We start from the raw sequence: 12,897 nt of genomic DNA on the forward strand, positions 1-12,897 counted from the left end.
TTTTAATCAAGTCATAAATCTTGATATCTTTTATTGGAGCTGCACTTCAGTGTTTCAGAAAAGCACTGACTAATGGAGCCTAAACCAAGTGTTAAATTTAATTCGATCAGATAATCGCAAAGCTGCATAAATTACCCTACAAACAATATTATTCAGTAGTCAGGTTAAATGCAAGCGTTTGCAACTGATTCAACTCACTGAGTGTAGCAAAATGAAATGGACATCCACTTCTCATTTTCCCAAGAAAAAAGTGGGCAAAAGCAGCAAAACGTACAGAGTGCTCTCAAAATTGTTTTACTGCCTTGCTTTCACTTGGACATGTGTTGTTTATATTACAAATGCTTCCTCCTTCTCCAAATCCATGTAATACTAGTGTTAGCCACTAAACCGCGTGCAGTCCTGCAAAACAGGATGAAGCACGCGCTTAGCACGCACTATTTGCAAGGACACGAGCTGTTTATTTATAGCAGCTGATTGCTGGAGGTAATAATTCAAGTACATCAGGAGTATATAGAAGGAATCGTAGGTAGATGATTTAAGAACTTGTGCTCAAATACTGAAATCACCGTGCTGTTTATATGCATAAAAATCAAACAAAATAAATAAGTTACACTACGTAAGGTTGTAAGTATACTGAAATCACCTATAAAATTTGGAAGTTATAATGCGTATCCCCAAACAGTAGTACTTTGATCCGCGAACAGTCCTAATGGAAATGCAGGTATCTGCATGTAGAGGAGTAACGACATGGATGAAGATAAATACACTTGGTGCAATAATTCAGCAACACTTAGTTTTACCATCTTCAAGAGCTAAAGAATTGTGCAATTGATATTGTGATTGGCAGAGACGGTCACTTGTGCGGTTTACCTAAAGCATACACCTGCCGCTGTGCATTTATTTGGTACACATTGTCTACTTGTAGATATGCAATTTTAATCTCAGCGAATGCTTGCTTTAAAAGTACAGACCACTAAATAATACATTTTCTTAAAACCCAGTATGTAGTGTAACAAATGTTCACGGCTCAGTGGCATTATTTTCCTACTCCGGAATAGGGAAGTAAACGTTTACCTGAACTCCTGAGTTAAATATCCATTACTATTAATAACGTAGTAAGTACAAGTGTCTGTACAAGCTAACGGATATGTCAATTACATCACCTGTATAATAATGTACATCACCTGTATAAGTATTTCCTTTATTATTATTTCAATGTCTCATTTCCTTGGTTTCTAAGGAATAATAATTGTTTGCTTTAATAAAAAAATACAAAATTCAAAAATTAAATTGCAACATACAGTTTATTTTTTTTCTGACGTGTTTCATCTGCTAACCAATTTCCTGGATGCACTATAAGGAAATTGTCCACAAAATTCATACAAATAACAATAGCGTAAATTGCATTTTAAGCTCGTTTCAAGGATCAGTTAAACTGGCCAAGATAGCCTGAATACTTCGTGCCTATACTGTTCAGCACCATCTTCCTTACTCTTAAGTGTTTCTTAGTGTTACCCACATAAAGCATGCATTTTAGTTCTAGGTACCAAACCTATGTTCACTGAAAGTTGCATTTAATCGAAGAGATTCTGGAATGCTTCATTTGCATGTGTAACAAGGGATCACAGTTATGCGTGCAAATATATGATATTAGGACAGGTGCAGGCATTTCTCCTTACACGCTGCATATTTAATGCATGCATTTTATGCACAACGTAAACTTTATAAAATACATTTGGGAATAAGCATACACGGATCATACAGTAACTCCCGTTTACATTTGCTAACCGATATTTAAGTGCCAGGTTGTTCTGTTCACAGTCTTCGCTATTATAGACTGAACAAATTTATTGTATTGGCCAGACAGTCCCATGAGTAGAAGGATCTGCACTCTGGGGGTATATTATGTAATTATATAAAAAGACACAGTTAAACTACTTTCTTTATGTACTTGCATTCAACTACAAATCATCAATGATCTTTCGCAGAATGAAAGAGTCTTACCAGTTTATATTACAGACTAGCAATATTCAAGTGTGAAACATCTATATACAACTAGTCAAGTTAGGTTTTTAATTGAATATGATACAATTCTTTCCCGTTATCCTAAGTGCTAATAAACTTTTACGATTGTTTGATGCAAACAGATGTTTTTAAATTTAAATATATAAAACATTTGCGACGGTAATAAAAAAGCCAATGAATAAAACTAAACATCCTTAACTCAAAGATGAAAAGTCTACTCTAATGTTAGTATCGAAGTACAGTTTTAGCATTAGAACCCGTAAAGTTGATACCTTTTCTTAAGTCCTCATTTTGGGCCATCAGAGCAAATAGGACGTTGTTGGTTGATTCCCTGGTTGCATTCAATCCCTTGATAGCATCCATCTTGCATTGCCTCTGTGAGAAATGAAGACCTTCCAGAGTGGCAAATTGTTGCACTCCACCCTGCCCAAGGCATAAACTTTCCTGTTGAGATCCACAACGTGTCAGCTTTTAAATGTAGTATGCAGTTTTCCACAAAAACATTAGAGTTGCTGTATGAAAAAAAAACTAAATGGTATATACATGCTCTGTCCAGGTGGCCCTTAGCTCCATTAACTCAATGAAGGCTAATGTAGAAAAAGGAGTTGCTTGAAACGAGAGGAAGCAGCGCTGTGGGGTAACCCTGGCGACTAAAACTTCGTGGTGCTATCTACACTCTGAGAGATGGAATATCAACAGTGGGTACCAGCAGAACTAAATGAAGGTTACCACAAAGAGGACCACAAAGGGAAACAGAAAGCCAGATGTCTTTCATACTCGTGAGCAGATAGAAAATACTGCTCAACCTCCAAGTAAACGAAACGAAACATGAAACGCGAAAGGTTTTAATCTTTCAAATTCCTAACTGCCTCAACTGTGCATATCTGTTGAATGACTAGAAGATCCAGGAAAGAAGGAAAACGGCGGGGGAATGGTTGTGACGTTTGTCATCAGGGCAAATGCTTCTTATCTGCATGTACTAGTTCAATGCGCGAATGCATTCTGCTCCAATTTGTTGTTTTCTTGTGCGTTCATTAATCTTCATATTTAGAAGGCTGCATGCTATAAATGTATGCATACATAAATACGTCGATCAAATTTGCTCAGTGTGTCTTTTTACATTTCTGCAACATGTAGCAGCGCATTCCAATTATATGCAAATACAGAATAAAATATGAAAATAGACTAAGTGAACTAAATGAAATCCATACCGTTAACCGTCTATAAAAGGGAACACAGACTTTGACTTTAAGACAGGATTTATAATATAATTTTGAAAAGGGGATCCAGTAGAGGTGGTGTTATCTGCAATCATCATTTTTTCCCAGTGTTAAGAAGGATGAAGTACATTTATTTTGACACATTAAGTATTCTATTTCACAAAACAAGATACGGCTCTTGTCTCTTACAAACTAATTGGAAAGGGAATAACCTAGACGCTGTATTTCCTACGTACGCATTATAAACGGTCTTCCACAACACAACAGGTAGTAGATGGCTAGCTTCTACATTAAAACATAAAAAGTAAGTGTATAAATAGTGTCCCACCCAACACACACACACACGTCAGACGTCATTTACTAGGTACACTAGTCTGACTGGGGGACACATGAACTTAAGCAACCCCATACAAGAGTCAATACTACAATTTCCAGCTACAGTTTCCTTTAAATATATCTCATATTTTGTTACATCATTTTAGTTTAAAATTATAGATTGCTTTTTAACATATGTCTAATTGTCGCTTATCAAGTTTACGTGGCACGCACATTCCAGTAATAAACACAAATCAAAAACTGCCCATACTTCAGTCAGTTTAGCATAGATGTTAATTCAACATCTAAATCTATTTAAATATTCCTTGATCCATCTATAGCATCTATTTGACGCCAACGAGTGACGTAATCAACAAGGCGCATGAAATAATAATATTTCATCCCCATGTAATGCCAAACAAGAATATCTGGTAGGGAATTGTCAGTTCATTGAATGTCAAAATATTGTTTTCTGAAAAAAGGCCACTGGAATAATATCTGAATGAAATATTTACTACCACCCCTTTCGAAATTTGCTCAGGCACTGGACCTAATTATTTAGATGTGCACGGTGGGATGGAGACTGTTCCTAATGCTACTGTAAGAAATCGCAGATACAGCTGTTCTAAAACGACAGAATCCCCAAACCGGGGAGACTTGGACGGTGTCGGAAATTCTTCCTCAAATTTAATATTATGGACCCGGCAAAGCACTCAATAGTTTTCCTGTTCTTTCAAGTTTTGGAAATAAATTATCTAAATTATTCGACTGGTACCAGAAGAGAAAGAGTTATACCAGCATGATGATGATGACAATGATGATGATGGTAGCTTTATTGCGACATTAGTTACAGTTCTCTGGTACCTAAATTTGGTCACACTCATTTGAATCTAGATCTGCTTACTTGTCTTTTGTGTACGTAAATGTTTCAAGTTTGTTATTTGCAATACAAAGGTAATTGTTGTTAGCAGATAATGGGACTTATATATTACTGGTGTGCACATTTCTCCTGTGCATGTTTCGAGTGCGCCAGTGCCAACGCTGCCTAGTTAAAACTGTACATAATATTATTTTCCGTCCAAAATTTCGTTTTTCCATTTTGTGAAATAATATGTTGAAATATAAGATTAAATATGCTTGTTTACTTTAGGATATATTAGCCGGTCAATAAAACTGTTAATAAGTAAGATAACACCCTGATAAATTTTATTGACGCTGATCTTCAAAGCAAAAAGGTGCCTGGGGAAATCAAGCGTAGTGCTGCCGATGTAGCCCTGATGAATTCAAAATCAATGTCTCATTTGCCCACATTTTCCAAGTATATGAAACTCATTTATGTGAAAGGTGTTCGATGTTTCACATTTCCTGCTTTAAAACCTTGATAGATTTACTCTCCTCCTTATACTTTTGAAATGGATCATATGATTCTAATACCACAAAGCAAAAAAAAGTGAACAAGAATGCAGAGCTGGAAGAAGGTGTGTGTGCTTTGTGGAATCGTATCCCTTTATGAAGTCAGCAGATAGTTCAATTCCAAAATTACTTAACGTATATTTCCGAAAACATAGGCACTTCCTAACAACATACTAGATAAATAAGGACATTTAGGAAAATGACAATCAGTATGTTGTCGAATTTTGGACTTAGCTGGGGACTTAAACGAAGTGAGTCTCATCCATACCGTCGAGGTGTAACGAAGATACTCTTCCAAAGGAGCAAATTATGGTGCGTGTTTGGCGCGCGCGGGGTGCGACCCTTTGCGTTTCAATCTTTGCATTTAGAAGAGTCTGCACGTTCTCTTCCTCTCTGTGTGGGTTTTCTCGAGGAACTCTGGTTTCTGCACCATTCGCAAAATTTGCTGGCAGACTGAGTGCACTGCACACTGCTCAAGTGTAGATTATGAGGAAAGGTCCTCAACTGAGGTCTTGCTAAGTTCAGGTTCCTCGAAGTTCGACAGGGACAGTGTCTGTCATAAGTTCAGTGTCAGGAATTTTTTTAACTGTTACCAATGGTGCATAGAACCGAATCATATTAATTCATCCAAATAACATTTTATAAGTAAAAAATGCAGCATATTTTAACCATCCTATAAACTTCCCAGTGGAAGTTGTTAGTAAGCTGCTAGTAAGTGCTCCATATTTTGTCCTTGTGTACACATTATGAGAGGTGGTGCTCCTCCTTTCAGAGATGGGAGGTTGAGAGCTATGACTGACTGACTACTGTAAACCATCGCTATACAGTTTGCATTACCACTGTATTTGTGATTTAAGCCCTTGTCGAAATGTGTCCTGAAGAGACGGGGTCACCCATCCAGTTAACAGATAAATGCATTTAGAATTTATTTATACTTGCTTGTTTCTGTTTCAATTGCATCTACTACTTCGTCCCTTATGTCTTATTAGCGTAAGTATAAAATCAACAAACACCTAAATAATTGGCAGTCATTCTTTCTGGAAGGACTAGCGTATTAAACTTTCAATCACAAGAAAAAAAGGCATCATTTTCATCTGTCAAGGAATAAATACGATAGCTAAGATACAGACCTTTGCAGACCTTGTCACTTAAGCATGGGTGTGACATGACATAGAATCATATTAAACGATTCAAGAAATATATATATATATAAAAAAAAAATAACGAAAGTAGGTTACCCGGTATTTTACATTCGATGACAAAATTAGACTCAAGAAAATTTAAATGGAAAAAAAAATAAGTTTTTTAAAGAAAGCAGGTGATCCGGTGTTTTACATTTGATGACAGAAATAGAAACAAATCCAATACACCATAAATATTTGCATATTGTTATGTTGTTACTGAGAAGTCTGTAGTATTTTCTCTCGGAGTAAATGGTTCTCCTATAGAAAGGGATACTGGTTTTGTTAATGCAAAACAGCAGTTAATTACCAAAAGTAAAACGCAATACACATCAAAATCTGCTGTCATCAGCATGTAGTGTATATTCCACATATATACAAAAAGATGGCCTAATGTGGGACACAGCCAACGTCATCAAAACGGAAACTGGCAGGCAGAATTAGAGGTCAGATGTATAGCATAAAAAGTAGGAGAATGTTGATTAAAACCGATACTCAAACTAGCCCCTGCTATGAAAGGAAACGCCACAATCTGAAAACAGTGGTCAGTGTACCCCACTTATCAAATACATTTAAATATCGTCAGAAATGATAAAGAGAGAATACAATTCTAAAATACAAGTCATCTTCCAGACAGGTTGGTCATTAAGTGCAAATATCCATGGAGCCCAATATGTTACTGAACAAGTGGGTAAGAAAAGATTAACACAAACATCTTTCCGACTCTCTACCTACAACAGAATAGCAGAGAGTTTATTTTCAACGTGAAAACTTGGATTTATGTAAATCCTTACTGCATTTTCCTGCATACATAATCATAATCATAATACCACGCCCAGTGACAGCACAGGAGACTGCTCTGAGAACTAACTTCTGTTTATGCATCGTGAGAGGAGCTCCTTTGGAAAGACAGCTGATCTATTACCGATCTACTACCAGTTCATGCACTAAAAATTAGAAATTGTGCCTTTTCCCCCCAAAAGTGAAATGTTGATTTGTGTGTGTGTGTGTGTGTGTGTACAAAAACACTTTACTTTTCTAGCAGTAATGGTAGGTGGTTATGTGTCCAGCAGTGTGTGAGAGGTGGTGGTGGGATGGAGTACCCCCTAAATAAAACACTAATTTCAGACAAATGTATGCAGTCAGTTTTCTAATTGCAGTTTTCTGTATTTGATAATGATTCACGACAGTTTGAGGGGGGGGGGTCAGTATAGGGGTAGAAGTTGTCTTACAGTCAGTGATTTTTTTTTTTATTTCTGAAAGCGAGAGGAAATCTGCTTAATATATTTCAGGCTTATCACCTATCCCCATTTACAGTGGATAGTCCCTATTTGGGAAGCTGTGTCTTGCAAACAAACATGAAAAATTACGAATGTCCTCGTGATTCTAGGATAAAAATAGACACGAAGTTTATTTTAAACCATCGGTAAGCCGCGGTGGTGCAGCGGTAGCGTTGTCACCTCACAGCAAGAGGTTCTACCGTTTGATTCTCGAGGGGAGCGCCTTCTGTGTGGAGTCTGCATGTCCTCCCCGCGTTCAAAAGACATGCGTAAATTGGTGTGCCGAGCGTCGAGTTGGCACCTCAGCACCGTAAAAATCCACTGCCAATCATTAGTGAACCGGAGTCCCGCTGCGGTTACCCCTAACCGGAAAAAGAGTAAAACAATTTTACGCGAAACAACATGAATAATCCAAATTCTAGAATAAAGTTTTAGTTTTTTTTGGAGTGGGGTGGGGACGAAGTCTGATCCTTTTTACTGGATGTGGGCATGGTTTGTCCTGAAAAAAAAAATCACCTGCCCTAAAAAGTCACACTTTTGGCATTTGAAAAGGTGGCAACCGTGCTATATCTTGAGGCGAATTATAAGACCACACCGTTCACTTCCAAAGGCAGACTTTCAATGGGTATAAACACAAATAAAAATAAGCACATTGTGACAGAATCGTAGTCAGAGAGACTGTGAAAGAAGAGTTAAAGCCAGAACTGCCAGCTCAGTCACGGGTGAGCTGAGTGGTATTAAAATACATGTATGCATTTAGTTTTACTTCTTGAGTTTGATTTTGAAATGCTGAAAAGCTGTGTTAAGCTTCTGTTTTTGTCTTAAAAATGAATTCAGAAACGGCTATTAACCTTTTTATTAAAAAGCTGAGTAACTACCCAGATTTCATGTTTATGAGATTAGACAGGCAGATAGATAGATACAGAAATATGCATAGATGTAGATATGAGTCTCTTTCTCTCTCTCTCTGTTTTACACACACACCCACACACACACACACACACACACACACACACACACACACACACACAATGCTCAACGACAACAGAAGATGCACAACTACCTTTATTTTTCCCAGTTAAGTGGACTGGTTCCCAAACCTCTCACTCATATATCAGATTCACTATGAAAGATTTAAGTAGGATAGGACCCCCCCCCCCAAACACAATAATCAGGTAATCATTCAGACAAAAAGTAAGGTATTAGCAACGCCATGAACCAGGACTTAAATAAACTGCACTACCAATTACCTAACACTGGAAACCAAACCTTTAATTGCTGAACTCCTACCCATGAACAGTACCCCTTAACCTGCACAGAACTACTTACTACCTGCACTTATTTATGGTTGGTGGAAGGTTGCCTTAGCTAAAATTGTTCTGTTTTAAGGGCAAAGGTTCTCTTCTTCCTAATAAATAGAATCTCTTATAAGAACCATTTCAAGCTGACACAAATAACAGGTAATTTCAAGGATCAATACTCTGGACGGGTGGGATGCCATGAGTATGAGAGAGGCATGAAAGTGCAAAAAAAAAAAATCATTGGATCTCACAAGTCCTGACTATGGTAGTGTTCATTTCTCTGTCAAATAAGTTAATGACATGTTCTGCTTAGCTTGAATGAAAGTTACAAGTTCAACAGTAATTTTTGCCAAAAAAAGTGTAACTTTGACAGTTTTTTGTCCAATACTCCCACCAAAAGACAGCGCGCACACAGACACACACACACACACACACACACACACACACACACACACACACACACACACACACACATACGCACGCACACACACACTATTGCAACTCAGGGTAAACAAATTCTGGTTGAAATTCCACTCTGCTTGGTAAATGCTGCCATATTTTAGAAGTGGAGTCAGTTTGCAACTGTCACATAACATTGCTAATAAGTTTGATACACCCTTGTGTGTGGCCATCATCTGTAATCTCCTCTGTATTTGCCACTGTTCACAACAGGCATATCTGTTTGTACTATGATGCTTCAAAAGAGCCACCCCCCCTTATTTTTTAATGGTGGATGGTATATCATATGTTGAGCACCATGAAAGCCCGTGGCATTTGTGATAACCCACATTAGATTTAAGAAGCCACCACTGAGGTCTGAACCACCAAAACATGAATATTTCCATTGACTGGACTTTTCATTTAACATTAGCAATACTGATTAATCTGTAAATTGCATTATCTGTCTGGCCTTATTTTACTGTGTTTTTGATGTATGCTTCTTGTAATAATCATAGATGTGTAATATTTACACTACTTGAATACCATGTTATCATATATATGAATGCATTAATTAACTTGTATGATTTTGTATTGCCTGACTTGTGAGTTAGGAAGGGCTCTTCTGAGACAGTACATGTTCCAAGATAATACATACACAGATGCATAAGGAAAAGCACTACACTGACAGCAGATGACAAGACTAAGATAAGTAATGACAAGTCATAATAATAGCCACTGCTGTAGCAAAACTATATTAAACCAATATATTTGCTGTTAAGTTCTTCAGCATCTTCTTGCCTGCCTTTTGCTCTGTCTGCCTAGCTTCTGGTTGGAGCTTCTAACTTCAAGGTGCACAGTAAGTCTTACTGATCGTAAGGTCAGTCATATTATTACCTGCTATCAGTACAGTATTTCTGTACAGGCTTTCAGGATGGCATGCTGCTACACGTCCCTTACTTCTGAAGGTTTTGATGGTCTGCCCATTCTATTGGACTCATGCTAATATGCTCAAAGAGCTTGGTCCTGTGCTGTCACTGAGCACTGCACACCAATAAACAGACAGAGCTGTACTTATATTCAAAGGCAATCTTTTCTAAGACATAGCAGCCCCCATGACATACTATATACTTTCCACTAAGTACCTTTAAAATGAGAATCATCTCCTATAAGAACACAGCATTCTTTACACTGGCTAGAGATAGCTGAGCCTGTGCCTGGGGGACTAGTTCACTATTTCGTTTTTTATATTGCTGAGCATTAGGTCATTAACATCCATCCTTTCACCCATCCATCTGTCCATTTTCCAATAACCTGTATTATCCTCTGACAGGGTCAGAAGGACACCAAAGCCTGTCCCAGTAATCAGTTGACACAACAAATTGAAATCTGTTCTGGAAAGGCCACCATCCTATCACAGAATACACACTGCTACTCATTTGGACCTGTTGGCAATTTGAAGTACACTAATTCACATTCTACGTGTGTTTGGGAGATGTGAGGACATTAGACCACCCTGAGAAAACTCACATAGATGCAAACAGGATGCGCAGACTTCACAATGGGGGCACACCAGCAGAGAAGTGAAGCAGACAGCCTCTTGTTCTAACAGAGCAATATTACTCACAACACCATCACAAGACCCCCATCAGTTTACTATTATAATATGCATAGACTTAATTGGGATGTACGGGAAATTATATACAGGTGCCCTGTACATCATTCTTGTGCATATAATTGATTTCTTTTTAATTTCTTTTATTGGAACAACACTACATTTTGTGCTAAAAATGGGTCTGTCTAGTCAGACATCCCAGTTATCAAACCATAAGTATATACATATTCTGTTAATGCAAAATGTTGTTAGAAGTAAGTGTACATTAGTAATAATTAAGTGACAATGTTAAAACTATAAACAATAAAACACTGTGGAGAGGACAAACCGCACCGGACAGCTGAGATATTGTAAACAGATTTATTCCAAAGTTAAACGTTAGACAGATCACCACGTTCCCGTGTTTCTTGGCTGAATGTTGTTTTAACACTACAAATATATTATATATAAACAAATAAATGATTTTAAAAGGTTTTTAATGCACTACATATTATATACATAACAATAGGGATGTATTCAAAGTATTTAAATTGTTAAATGAGTTTTTGAAATTGTTTGTTTCCTATTCACATTTATATTTATGAGGATAGTTTAAACAGTTTTTATTGGTCAATTTAAAACTTGTCAGCATATATATATATATATATATATATATATATATATATATATATGTGTGTTAATTAGATTACGCTTTTGTCTGATGAAGTTTTACAGTTACTTTGACGAAAAACGTGGTGATCTGTCTAACGTTTAACTTTGGAATAAATCTGTTTACAATATCTCGGCTGTCCGGTGCGGTTTGTCCTCTCCACAGTGTTTTATTGTTTATTGGTTACTGTTGCACTGTGCCTCGTATTTTAAGTTTAATGTTAAAACTATGTTATGGCTCCCTGGAAGTAGTGATAACTATTACATACTACAGAAGGTGCCCCATTCAAATCTAAACATGCTTTCAGTTTATATTTCTCCATAATCTAAAGTCTGCTTGGCTGGCAGGGACATTCAGCTCTGCTACTGATACCTAAAAGTAAAATAAAAAAAATTATGTCTTTTACCATAATCTAAATACACTTAGTGTCATGAATTTTGTTAGTGTGATCCATATATTGTGATATATTTTTCAGTATAGTTTATAATATAAAATATGTATGTCTTCATAACAATCTTTGATGAAGTTTAAATCCAGAAAGCTTTTTTTTCTGTTTCAAGAACATGTCAGGATACAGTCCTAAGCATGTTGTTTTCTGACGCTCAGATTATTATGACAACTCTGGCACTAAATTATAAAATGTCCATCTACAACATGATTAACAAAAACTGATGATATCCCTCTGGTCTGACTAGCAGCCATTGATTAAGTGGCAAGAAAGAGGCTTATCTGGACTCAGTACAAAGCAAGCAATAGCTCATGTGGGCACAATACAAAACCAGCAATATCTAATCTGGACTCAGTTCAACATTACTGAAAAAGTTTTGATCCAGTTGTTTTTTTACTTAAATTTAGTAACTCAATCAAATAACTTTGCTTATTAGTTGGCTAAAAGGAGAACACCATACTTTGCACTCTCATAGGTTCATAGGTGTGTACTAGGCTAATGACCCTGGAGCCTTTACAAGCCTAGCCCATAGGATTATCCTGGCATCATGCCACCCAAACTCTGTCGAGTAGAGCCACTGGAGTGATCCCTGGGGTGTATCTTCGATTTCCCATCCACTCATCAAGATTTCTCTTGAAGAGGGCCAGTGAAGTGCTCTGCTTGACATATATGGGAAGTCTATTCCAGAGCATGGGCAGCCTCTGGGTTATGAACCTGTCCCTCTAGCATGTTCTGTTGATTGTGGTAATGAGGTTGAGGTCTCTGGATCATGTGGTGTGGTGGGACTGGGATTCTTTTTAGATGTAGCATTTGTAACAGAGCTGGGTCAGACATGGCTTTGTAAGTCAAGCAGAGATTGCCTCAAAGTAGGCGATATGAGACAGAGAATAGTTGGAGTTTTTTCAGTCTGTCCATATAGGACAAGAGTTTAAGGCCTAGGATCCTCTTTGTGAGGTACTTTTGTGGCCTCTCCAGTTGTTGAAGGTGTCTAGTGAGGTACATGCCAAATGGA

General features: G+C 37.3%; 1 protein-coding gene across 3 annotated transcripts in view; it reads right to left on the reverse strand.

The window, feature by feature from the left end:
• The window catches only part of LOC122790285 (LIM/homeobox protein Lhx3), a 1,376,718-nt gene that overhangs the window by 49,679 nt on the left and 1,314,142 nt on the right, over window positions 1–12,897 (reverse strand). Inside the window, exon 1 of one of the 3 annotated variants that reach the window (XM_044057790.1) lies at window positions 2,298–3,059. The exons of the other annotated variants lie outside the window; for them this stretch is intronic. Within the exon in view, the coding sequence (XP_043913725.1) occupies window positions 2,298–2,388 (91 nt within the window). The 5' untranslated portion in view covers window positions 2,389–3,059. Of the gene's footprint in view, window positions 1–2,297; window positions 3,060–12,897 lie in introns of those variants that run through there. 3 annotated transcript variants of the gene reach the window in all.

This window comes from Protopterus annectens, chromosome 16.part0 (genome assembly GCF_019279795.1).
Source record: "Protopterus annectens isolate FY-2018-M chromosome 16.part0, PAN1.0, whole genome shotgun sequence".
Taxonomy (NCBI): domain Eukaryota; kingdom Metazoa; phylum Chordata; order Ceratodontiformes; family Protopteridae; genus Protopterus; species Protopterus annectens.